The sequence below is a fragment of the Austrofundulus limnaeus genome, unplaced genomic scaffold, assembly GCF_001266775.1.
Source record: "Austrofundulus limnaeus strain Quisiro unplaced genomic scaffold, Austrofundulus_limnaeus-1.0 Scaffold1613, whole genome shotgun sequence".
NCBI classification, from domain to species: domain Eukaryota; kingdom Metazoa; phylum Chordata; class Actinopteri; order Cyprinodontiformes; family Rivulidae; genus Austrofundulus; species Austrofundulus limnaeus.
Genome location: NW_013954015.1, coordinates 2,758 through 15,148, shown reverse-complemented (window position 1 = coordinate 15,148; position 12,391 = coordinate 2,758). Strand labels below are relative to the sequence as shown.

Here is a 12,391-nt window from a genome sequence, read left to right as displayed (position 1 = left end):
CCCAAAACACGCAGCCAGGGCAACTAAAGAGTGGCTCCGTAGGAAACATCTTAAGGTCCTGGAGTGGCCTAGCCAGTCTCCAGACCTGAATCCAACAGAAAATCTTTGGAGGGAGCTTAAAGTCCGTGTGGCCCAGCGACAGCCCCGAAACCTGAAGGCTCTGGAGGAGATCTGTATGGAGGAGTGGGCCAAAATCCCTGCTGCAGTGTGTGCAAACCTGGTCAAGAACTACAGGAAACGTCTGATCTCTGTTGCAAACAAAGGTTTCTGTACCAAATATTAAGTTTCATTTTTCTGGTGTTTCAAATACTTATTTCACACAATAAAATGGAAATTAATTATTTAAAAAATCATACATTGTATTTTTCTGGATTTTTGTTTTAGATTCCATCACTCACAGTTGAAGAGTACCTATGATAAAAATTACAGTCATCTACAAGCTTTGCAAGTGGAAAAACCTGAAAAATCAACAATGTATCAAATTCTTGTTCTCCCCACTGTATGTTGGTTGTGTGTAAAGTGTGGGCTGTGCTGCCTTTGGGTAAAAGGCCAATAAAATTTCAAATAATTATTTTACTGTCAAAATATCAAGTTGTAATAATTCCATTAAGTTTTGCTAATAAAAAGTGATTTTATGGTGTTGAGGATGACTCTCAGCTACCACTTTAAATTTCTGATAAGTATCAGTAAATTTGGCTCAGTCGTGTTCATTTTTGTGTGCAATGTTTGATTTGCTGCTTTGACTGTCTTGAACTGTTGTGACATCAAAAGGTAATGGCTTGTTGATGTACATCAAATGATTTCCTTTCTGAAAGTTTCATTGAAATCCAACTACAAGTTTATGAGATAGTTGGCTAAAAGATACACAAAATGTTGTTGCTCACCACTGACAGGTAGGGGATACTGATGTTGCTGTCTGAAAAGACTGTTAATACAGCATACAGCCATGWGGTTCAGAGGCTGGTGGGATGGTGTACAGACAACAACTTGGTCCTCAACTCTTCTAAGACGAAAGAGACGATCAGTGATTTCAGGAGGAGGAAGTCTGACCTGCAGCCACTTCACATCAGGGGAGAGTGTGTGAAGAGGGTGCCCAACATCAAGTTCTGGGCGTGCAACTGGACGAAGATCTCCGGTGGAGCTCTAACACTACAACAGTAGTGAAGAAGGCTCAGCAACGTCTTCATTTTTTAAGGATCCTTAGGAGGATGAAACTAAGGAAGGAGCTATTGACTGTCTTTTATCGCTGCTCTGTTGAGAGTGTGCTCCCTCATTGCATCTGTGTGGTTTTCAAGCTGCATCATGGCACACAAGAAGGCCTTACAAAAGGTTGTTAACATCGCCCAGAAAATCATTGGCGACACACTCCCATCCCTGGAACACTTCTACAAAACCCGCTGTCTCGTGGGCATACAACATCCTAAAAGGCAAAACACACCCAGGACACCGGGTGTTTGAGCTGCTGCCCACCGGCAGGAGATTCAGGGTACGGTTGGGCAATATTGGCAAAAAAAATTAATCACGATTAATTGTGGTATTTATCAGATAACGATTAATTTGACGATTAATCCCCTGGAGTCCCTGGACTTCCTTATTTCATACTCACATGACCAATTTAGTGGAAAAGATTTGATCTTTGTAAAAATTGTTTCAAATTGTGTGAAAATTACAGATTTCAGGCCATACATCAAATTTTAAATTGTGTTGATAAATAAATTACAGAATTTATTTTAATGTTCATCATTTTTGAAGCGGAGAGGAGCACCAAGCAGACTGACCAGAGTAATCTCCAGTCGGTCTGCCTGGTTTCATTAATCATACTGTATTAATCGTCAAGTGCCAAAAAATAATCGATTGTTTTTCTGACGATTAATTGCACACAATACAATTATGCCCAACCCTAATTCAGGGTGCTGAAATCATGGACCAACAGACTTRGGAACAGCTTTTACAGCAGGACAATAACCCAACTGAATGCCCACAGACCCTAGATTATACTATTATTGTTTTATTTTTATTTTATTTCATTTTTATCTTTAACGTGTCAGTCACTTTAACTTTTCATCATATTTATATTATCTTCTTTGCTTTGTATTCTAGTATGGGCACCATAGTGGGACGACACCACAATGTCGTTGCACTATTGTACGAAGTATGACTTGTCTTGTCTTGTCTTGTCTTGTCTTGTCTTGTCTTGTCTTGTCTTGTCTTGTCTTGTCATTAAGGACCAGTTTTTGGAGAGAGGTATAGAAAGTGAGCTATATGAAATACGTTCTTGTGTTGGCTTTAAAGGTGCAGTTGGAAATTAAAAACCTTTTTGTTAACAGATCATATTTGCAATATATTTTCAAWAGTTATCATCTGAAAATCAGTGGGTGAAATATAAGTAAGGCAGAGGTCTGCAGTATTAAATTATGCATTAATGTTCTGCTTGCTAATAATTTGATCAATTTGATGAATGCACTCCTTGATGCCCACACCTGGTTTGGATGAAAGTGATGACATCACAACTGATATTGTCATTGCAATAAGCAGTAATATGCAATTTTTTTTAAAAAAATATCTTCTAGTTTATTTACCAAAGTGCTCTGCCAGTTTCCCATTCCATTTAAAGTTTGTTTTATTTAATGCTGTCTGAAAGTTTAAAAATAACCTGTAGACTTGAAAATTCTTCTCAGAACTGTGGTACTTTTTAAATGAGCTTAAAGTTTTGTGATGTGCTGTTTGAAATACATTTGTTTGTATGCTACAGTGGTGAAACTTGAATAATTTAAATAGTTTTGTCCTAGACTTAACATTAAAAATGTCGCTGCTTTTTTAAATCAGGATTATTGTTTTTGCTTTTTGCTTTCAGTTTTGCAGTTGAGGCTCCAACAAAGGCGAACCCGGGAGCAGCTGGTGGATCAGGGCATCATGCCACGTGAGTAAGCACACGGCCCGCTGTCCATCACCCACTGAACACCTGATGTGGTCTGTAAACGATAACAAACTGCTTCATGGTGTTAGCTGAGTTATTATATTCTGTACTGTTTATCTGTGCAACATTGTGACAAATCAAAGGTGTCCTTAGACTTGTGGCTGAATGGAGTTGTTGTGTTGCAGCTCTGAAGAGTCCAGCCGCTTTCCACGGTCAGATCCGCAGCCTGGAAAGAGCCCGGGTAAGAAACGAAAGTTTTTTAGTGAAAAGCTAAACTAGTTATCAAGACAAAGTGCACAACCTGAAAAAACGTCATTTTCTACACACTCAAGAATATTAACGTTTATAGGATTTATTTTTACTATTTTGAAAAGGTATGATGAACGTTTTCCCCCCAGAATTGATCTTTTTTTTTAAGTAGCTCAAACAGCAAAGTGTTTTTTATTCACACACCGATCTTGCCCAAGGACACGACTGAGACAGATGGAACAAGGGATTGAACCGGCAACCCACTAGTTACAGGACAACTCCCCTAACCGGTTCGCCACAGCCGCCCAAATACTCTACTTATACATTATTTACCCTGCCTGCACCATTAGGTTTTACTGTATTGTTCATCTTATTATTTTTGTACTTTGTAAATATTATATTTTAATTTTTATTTTGTACTTGTTGTTTTTATAGCGAGTTTAGCTGTTCTTCTCACCCTAAGCATTTCATTATGCTGTTGACGTGTGTTAACCTGCACACGACAGTAAACCCATCCTAAAGCACTCTGCAAAAGTTTTAATGCAGCCATAATGTTATATCAGTATCTGGTTCTGCAGAGTCCAAAAAAAAGAAGTATAAAATTTAAATATTTTTGCTGTATGTTGCATATTTTCTACACATAGTGAGCATTCTTGTACACTCTTCTGTACATATAAAGTAAATCTTTGTACTTGGATTTCAGAAATGGCAGGGAATTATAAATCAATCTGGAAGTTTAAGTCTGGAAAAGTCAGGAATTGTCAAACAGGAAATATGTTGAAACTCTTATGCATGGACCGGACAGCGTACCTCACAAATATGTTTTTAATAGTTTCCCCAAAATAAAGTGTTTTAAGATGAAGGTATTTATAATGTCACTTTAAATTCTTGTGTTGGTTTGAAAAGGTTAGAGAAAAATGTAAAAAATGTTCTGATTGACATCTGTTTTTCTTTGCAGACTGAGAATTTCCTCAAGCACAAGATCCGCAGTCGTCCAGAGCGAGCCGAGCTGGTCAGGATGCACATCCTGCAAGGTTTGTTTCTTTTTCTTCTTTCATCCACTTAGTTTCCTGTGGAAGTTTAACACAGTAGAATAGAGTGTCCCCATTACATGTTCAAGCTATGTTTAAACAAAACAGGACTCTAACTGAATACATGCTTTATGTAATAAAAATGACGCTCCTCTGCGAACAAGGTGTATCTTTTTGACAGCATGTCATGTTTACCCGACCCCTAGAGACTGGAGCAGAGCCCTCACTGCAGGCCACTCAGATGAAGCTGAAGAGGGCCCGGCTAGCTGACAACCTGAATGAAAAGATCGCCCAAAGACCCGGCCCCATGGAGCTGGTGGAGAAGAACATCATTCCAGTGGATTCCAGCCTCAAACAGGCCATCATAGGTGGGAGATCTGTGYTAACGACCACCGTAATTCTCCTGATTAATGTTTAAAATCATGTCTTTAATCAGTCAGGCAGGATAATAAATCAAATGTATTTTCTTCCTGCTTGAAGAGGGGGGATAAACTTTAAAAAAAAATTTAAACTTGATGCTTGTCTGTAGTGGGCCAAGTGAATTATCCCAAGGTTTTGGATGAAGACAGCTGTGAGGCCCTGTCGCCAGAGCAACCAGCCAGCCAGGAGTCCCAAGGATCTGCCTCCTCACCTGCAGAAAGCAAAGTGCCAGAAACTCCTTCACCGAGCGCAGCACCCATACCCACCACCATACTGCAGGTCAGACAGGACACCACTGGATTTACCTGCCTGAATAATAATAATAATAACAATAGTGATGATGAGTTGATTCTAATAATCCCAGCATGTTTTCTTTCATTTCAGGTTCTCCCAACAACAGACTGTACAAAATGGATTTCCACCAATGAGCAGCCTCCAAACTGTCCAGCTCTCCCCTTTACTCAGCCATCTGCTCCACCAAAACCAGGACCAACTCTGGTGAAAGTAAGCCCAACATTCCTCTTTTCTTATGAGAGCCACTGCTGCTTTCCAATAAAACCCAGGCTAACTTGACTTATACTCTTATTAAAAGAGATGTGTTCAGTTAATTTAGTTAGTTTAGAACTTTAATTCATTCAATAAACAAATTATAAAACAAACAATTAATAAAAGAACAAAAAATAATAATACAACATTGTTGTGTCAAAAAGACAATCACAACGTAGTCAAATGAAAAGGAGCAGAAAGAAGAATAAAATCTTATAACATCTGCCCCCAGTCAAAAATATATATGTATCTAAAAAAATGTACAACATACGAGTAATAAAACTCAATACACAATATAATTTCAAATAATCAACAAACAGCATCACAACACAAATACAAATCTTAACCAATATTTTGTTCATATCTCATTTTAAAAAGACTTTTTGTATTCTACTAAATAAATAAGTTGTTCCAGCATTCTTAAGGTCATCAAGCAAAAAAAAATTTCTTTCTCTTTCTTCTTATTCTTTTTTCTTTTAAATATAAATTTCATTTGAAAAAAAAACAACTACTACTTAAAAGAAAAATTTCCTCAAGTCGCAAACAGTCTGCGGATGTTCATTTATAACATAGTTCACTTTTTAACATCAGTGATGAACATCATACAACAAAAACAATCTAAAAAGTAAAATTAAAAAATAAATACTCAAATTAATACTCAATTTTTTTTCATATTTTAACAACAAAAAAGTTTTTATCAATCTAGCAAATATATAAAAAGTCCTTTCAGTTATTCATTATGGGTAGTGGTGATGTAGAATGGCCACAAACAGCATTGCTGTCTGGATTCTGCAGAGAGAGAATCTTATTAAAGGTCAAATGTTTACATCAACATGCAGACCATCAGGGAGGTGGGAAGCTGCCTTTTAACGCTTCACCTTTTGTCACCAGCTGTTTGAGGTGTATATGTTGTGCAGAGGAGGGCGGGTGCTTTGACTTTTCACCATAACCAACGCATAATCAAGTCCAAAAAGCTCTTTTTGTTGTACATTTTCTTTGTTGCATAAAAGAGTGGCGTTTGTGTTTTACTTACGGTATGTAAAAACACATCTTTTTTTTATAGATCTTACGACGCTCTGTTCATATAAAATGGTTTTCTTCTTAAAGCGCAGCATCATTTGACAAAACCTCCAGTCGTGCTCAGTATAGACAAAAACTGGACTCTAAGTTTGGCTGTACATGTGTATGATGGTGAGAACAGAATGGTAGAAATGCCACAATGTCTTGTGTGGAAACACAGACATTGTACATAGACAATGTACTTATCAGTACATTTTAATCCCCATCTGTTGTCCTTCAGTCTGAGACTCACTATGCCAGGGCTATTCAATTGGCGGCCCGCAAGCCATATCCGGCCCGTGAGTGACCAAAGTTCAGCCCGCCAAATGGTTTATTCATCTCTTAAGCCCACACCCCTGGTTTTCTACTTTAATTACTCTAATTTTTTGGTTATTCCTGGCTGTGCAGCATCAGTCACCCCTAATTTACATTACTTGCATTCTGTCTCCACTCTGCTCCGCTGCGCAGGTCGCAGCTGTGTGTTTCAAGTCCAGTTTACATTATCTCTGCTCCGCTCCAGTCTGACAGACGTGCAGGAAGCAGATAGCGCGATAAATTCAATGATAAGTGTGGAAGTCACAGCAAAAAATAATTAATTCTGTGAAAGACAAACTCCAAACACAGCTGAAAACAATGATATAAAAGCTTTTGACATCTATGTTGACACTGTCTGTTGGCTTTCTGAAAGTTCTGATTTCAAAATAAAATCCACGTGTATCGTGTGTGCACACATGCTACATGTTTCCATCTGCTTTCCAAACAGAACGATACATTCTGACAGCATTTGTGTAGATATCCGGCCCGTGAGTGACCAAAGTTCGACACGCCAAATGGTTTATTCATCTCTTAAGCCCACACCCCTGGTTTTCTACTTTAATTACTCTAATTTTTCTTTTCTTTAAACATAGACATGTTTGGTATCTACAGAAACGTCAGAATCTTGGCTAGAAGCTGGTAAAAACTATTTCTATAAACACTCAAGACAGTTAAAACTGTTAGTTAAAAGTTAAAATGATAAAAGTGAAAATAAAATTGGTTTAAATATTTGTCAAGTCAGAGCTGTCAAAATATTGTTTGTGTCTAATAGGAGGCATAATGTGTTATTTTTGTTTTTGATAATGTTTAATTATCACTACTTTTGTAGGGTTCTGTATGTTGTATTCATGATTAAATGCAGCAAAATAAACTAATTCAAAGGTAACAGATATTTGTAATACTTGGTTTATTTACATAATAACTTTAATTGCTGGATGTTCGGCCCCTCAGCTGTTGACCTGCAGTAACCGTGGCCCCCGGAGCAATTTAGTTGAATAGCCCTGCACTATGCTTATGCAGGTAGAAGCCATCAGGTTTAACAATTTAAGTGCCTGAGACATACATTTTTTTGTAATAAATATGAATGCGTTTTTGGAAAGACAACACTAATAACATATTACAAATCAAATTTTATGCTGCTCAGATGAACAGTTGTTGAGATATTTGCATGTGAAGTTACAGGAAGTGATGTCAAAGGGGAATGTCTGCACGTGAACAGAGTGTTACTAAAATGGCTAAGAACACAGACTGTAGAGAAGAATTTGATGTTTCTTCAATTTATTTTGAGTCACCATCATAGAGATGAAGAAGAGTCAGAGTTCAAATAATATTGTTTCAAAAAACAAAGACCGAGGAGTTTTTTTTTTTTTACTTAAAGAGTTACACTTTGATGTCACTTCCTGTTTCACTTTTGCTGAACCAAGCTGAAAGAAAATATGCCAKTTATGTGGAAAAATGGGTAAAAATTGTATGTTTTATGCCAAGTTCCTTACATATAAATATGTTTTCTTTGACTTTTTGTATTTGAAGAATATGCATGTCACGGGCACTTTAAAGCCTGAGCCTTGAATTAAAAAAGAAAAACAAGGTGAAACGTGTCTAAGATTAAATGTAAGTCTCTAAAATTGTATTCATTTCGATTAAAAACAAAAATTTCAATACAACAAAAAAGAATCAGAAATCTCATAAAATGACAGTAAGCAGAAGAAGAAAAAAAAATCCTATATCACAATATTTCAATCAGTATTTACAATATAAAGTAATCTTTTCTCTGTGTCCTTCCACAACAGCAAAGCCAGCCCAAATCTTCCTCAGAGAAGAGCCGCAGCAAGAAGAGCAAGGAGTCAAAGTCGAGGGTGAAGAAGCTCAAATACCACCAGTACGTTCCTCCGGACCAGAAGCAGGAGCCCAGTGAAGTACCCATGGACTCATCGTACGCTCGACTGCTGCAGCAGCAGCAGCTGTTCCTCCAGCTGCAGATCCTCAGCCAGCAGCAGCAGCAGCACTACAACTATCAGACCATACTACCAGCTCCCCTCAAGTATGTCTGCAAAACAAAACATCCACCATATAAGATTTATTATTTTTCTTTCTGTAAGAATAAGTACTGAATCGCCAAAAAAAAAGGTACTTTGTTTCTGCAAACATTGCTCTGAGAAACAGTGATTTATGAATATATTTCTTTCAGGCATTCATCACTAATATGTTTTTCTGGGCTTCATTTATTTTTCCTCTAATCTGGTTTGGCTTGATCTCATCAAAATGCCCCAAATCCAAGCCAAGTATTTTCCTCGCAGGGCCAATAACTGCTTTCTAATGACAACCTTGTGTCTGAACGTATGAAGAACTGACAGGATGGTGTCCTCAGCTGCTGTGTTCAGAACGGTTTAAACTGCRTTGCTGCACTTTGTGTTTGTTAGCTGGTTGAGAAGACACAGCATGAATGGCTTTTCTRATCTTCGCTGCTTTTCTTGCCTCCTTTTCTTCTTGTGGTGCAGAAGTTCTGTAAATTTCCCTGATTTAACATTGATTTCTGTCTCCCTTTAGATCCTTGGCCGAGGGTCAGAATAATGGCATTGGTAAGCTGCCCGCTTCCATCATGGTGTCTTTGCCCACTGGGACCCCACCTCCCCCTCAGCCTCAAGCTCGTCCAAACTCCACGTCTAACCGTAAACCAGGAGTCCTCACAGCCAACCTTGAGGAGATGAAGGTATGTGAAGACCTGTTTGTAGCAGAAAGTCTTTCACTCTGTTAGGAGTCAAATATTGCTCTATTTTTTATTATTACACTGCCCGGACAAAATAAAGGTCACCACCTGGATTTACAGTAACTAGTAAAAGGATTGGGTAATTACTGCATGGATGATTATGTTTCAACAGACAACAAGTTACTTAACACTAAGTGATGTAGTGAGCAGCTTCTTATTTGTTAAACAACCATGTTGATGGTAGAGATGCACTGATCCACACAGTACGGTTTAAAAACTGGTGTATAATTTAAGTCTCTACTTTTAAACACACGGGATCATGTTGTGGTGAAACGTTGGGTTGTCCACAGATCTGCTCACCTGCTAGCTGGCAGCAAACTGTGGAATGGATTCCCATCTCTCAGTGAGACTCGCCTCTCTGTTCAAGCTGCTCATGCATCGGAAATCTCCCATGTTGGATCAGAAAATGCTGTTCCAATAATTAGGTTGGTATCGGAACCCAATACCAATACTGGATCGGATCTGCCCCATCCCTAGTTAAAAGACACATCCTGTRATCATGGAAAAGACGTTCATCTACTTCAAAAATTATTGGGATGCAGCAGGGAAAAGTGGAGAATCACAAGGAAATTGYTCAAACTAYTAAAACTGGGTTAAAAGTCATGTAATGGATGGAGGTCAGGTGGTCTGATGAGTCCAGATTGACCTTGTTCCAAAGTAATGGGAGCATCAGAGTAAGAAGAGAGGCGACTGCAGTGATGTGTCCATAATGCCCAGTGCCTACTGTACAGGTGTGTGTGGGGGGGTCTGGTTTAGGTTCAGCTCAAAGAATGAGGTSAGCTGAATGACCAGGTTATTCCATCAGTGGGTTTTTTTTTACTTCTTCCTAAGGTGGCARTGTCAGGATTCATCTGGTTCAATTAGTGAGAGAGGGTTTCAGGGAGCACGAGTCGTCATTTTCACACATGGATTGGCCACTTCAAGTCTAGAGTCCTATTTTAAATATCTGTGTTGAACTTACTATCTATCAMTTAAATCTATGAAGCAAGAAGACCAAAAAGTGATAAATAATCAAACATAGGGATCAATTCTTGCCTGCAAAATGTAGATAGTTGTGATTTTTCCTGTGTATGTAAGTGTGTTTATTTGCAACAACTCTCATGCAGCCACAGAATAGATTTTAACAAACTCTCAGAATAATCTTTGGGTGCACATCTACAACTGACTAACTTTTGCAATCAATCAACTAAAGATAGCTGCCACAGCTWAYTAMCYTWRSCMAMMMMAMYWWKGSYWWWAMYTWWYYWWTTTWWWRRMMAWWARSMAAWWWTTKRWKKWRRARKYMWTYMMMAMMMAAAMYTTKRRSYTWAMMRKKGRWWAWKKTTTTTTWAAGGTTTGACCAAAATGACTAACTTTGTTTTTTATCCTTTTTCCACATAAGATTCTTCATTTAAAACCCTGGCATTCATTCATTCTTCAATGCWAGGTCTTTAAGCTGTAGTATTAATGGACCAGACTGCCCTACCTCAATACAACCAAAGCAACTAAACACCTTTAGATTGTGTCAAAAAGAGGGAAAGATAATCCAACATTAACCWATTCTGTTGGTCTTTAGGTGACTGAGCTGAAGTCAGAGCTCAAACTGCGTGGCCTCCCAGTGTCAGGAACAAAAACAGATCTGATAGAAAGACTGAAGCCTTTCCAGGACATCACCACTCCTGCTGCTACCACCGCCTCCTCCATCGCCATGGAGGTCACCCCAACTACAGCATCTGCTATAGTTCTTCCAGTCCAGAAAGTGGTGTCGGAGAGCAAAAGCTCTACGCCGCCTGTCTCACCTGTTCCCATCGACCCAGCTCCCCTCCAGCTGGATGTGGGTCTGTGTGAGKCTCCAGCCTCTGCTGGGCCACGCTCCTCCCCTCAGCCACCTTTTCAAGTCCCTGAGGAGAAAGACAGGAGGCTGCATGAGAAGGAGCGTCAGATAGAGGAGCTGATGAGAAAGCTGGAGCAGGAGCAGAGACTGGTGGAGGAGCTGAAGATGCAGTTAGAGGTGGAGAAAAGAGGTCAGGTGGACTCTGTGTCTCCCATCAGCGCCTTTCCTGCTGTCCTCAACCCAAACGAGGTGAAACTGGAGGCAGCTGTCCTGTCAAACTGCTCGTCCAACACGCCCGCCATCCCAAACTCAGTCCCAACGCCCCGGCCCACCGTGGTCAAACTGGAGGATATGACTGTTTCTGCAGGCAAGCCGCTGCATCTGCAGACCCAAACCCAGCTCATCACACAGCTCCAGCCTCAAGCTAAACCCCCAGTAGCCTCCAGCCCGCAGCTCTGCCCTCAGTCCCAGACAAGTCCCCAAATCCAGGCTCAGCCTGCAGCCTCTGGCCTCCAGCAGTTTTTTATCAGCCACCCTGGTGGGGTGTCCCAAGTCCTGGGTCAGCCTCAGACGCTGCTGACGACCGGCCAGGCTGGAACTCAGATCCTCTTCCCCGTCTCACTACCCAACAACGCTACCGCGATCCAGCTGCCCAGCACCACCGTCAGCCTGCAGGTAGGACCGGTCTGACTACTGAAACACACGTCTAAGTGTTAACAGGGTCAGAAACAGGACCAGCAGTCTGATAAACTGTTTTATACTTTTATTCAGCCTGTTCTTCAGGCCACAGTCTCAAATCCAGGTCTGAATCAAGCTTCAGTTCCTCAGCTGCAGACCACTAAGGTGGAGATGACAACCAACCAGCAGCCGCTGCTACAAGTCAGTCGTATATTTATATCTACAGTATATATTGTTTAATGAATTTGACAGTTTGACTTTTTATTTTTTCAAAAAGCCATATTTTTGTGTATATTTTTATACACAAATATACTATCCGTATCGAGCCTTTTAATACAGTGCTTTAGGTTCAATACACACTTGTATCGAACAATACAGATTTTTTAAATTTATAAACAGGGTTGCACGTAAAATTTTTGGTCTGGTTCTCAGGGGAGAACCTAGGGTTGTTGCTTGGTGCTCATATTTTCCTTCACTCATTTAACACATTTATCTTGAGGGGCGTCAGGGCATCTAACCTCCCCCTGTTCTGTTTTATGACTCCTATCAGCTGCAACGTCTCAGGACATCATGCCAAATCAGTCCAACAAGTTTTT

At 39.6% G+C, this 12,391-nt stretch overlaps 1 protein-coding gene across 1 annotated transcript in view; it reads left to right on the top strand.

Moving 5' to 3' along the window:
• The window catches only part of LOC106535911 (MKL/myocardin-like protein 2), a gene marked incomplete at its 3' end in the record, with an annotated part of 30,547 nt that overhangs the window by 15,847 nt on the left and 2,309 nt on the right, over positions 1–12,391 (top strand). Inside the window, 10 exon segments of the mRNA XM_014033059.1 lie at positions 2,855–2,920; positions 3,103–3,158; positions 4,125–4,200; positions 4,404–4,565; positions 4,727–4,896; positions 5,002–5,121; positions 8,328–8,578; positions 9,085–9,247; positions 10,860–11,792; positions 11,889–11,996. Coding sequence (XP_013888513.1) covers positions 2,855–2,920; positions 3,103–3,158; positions 4,125–4,200; positions 4,404–4,565; positions 4,727–4,896; positions 5,002–5,121; positions 8,328–8,578; positions 9,085–9,247; positions 10,860–11,792; positions 11,889–11,996 — 2,105 coding nt within the window.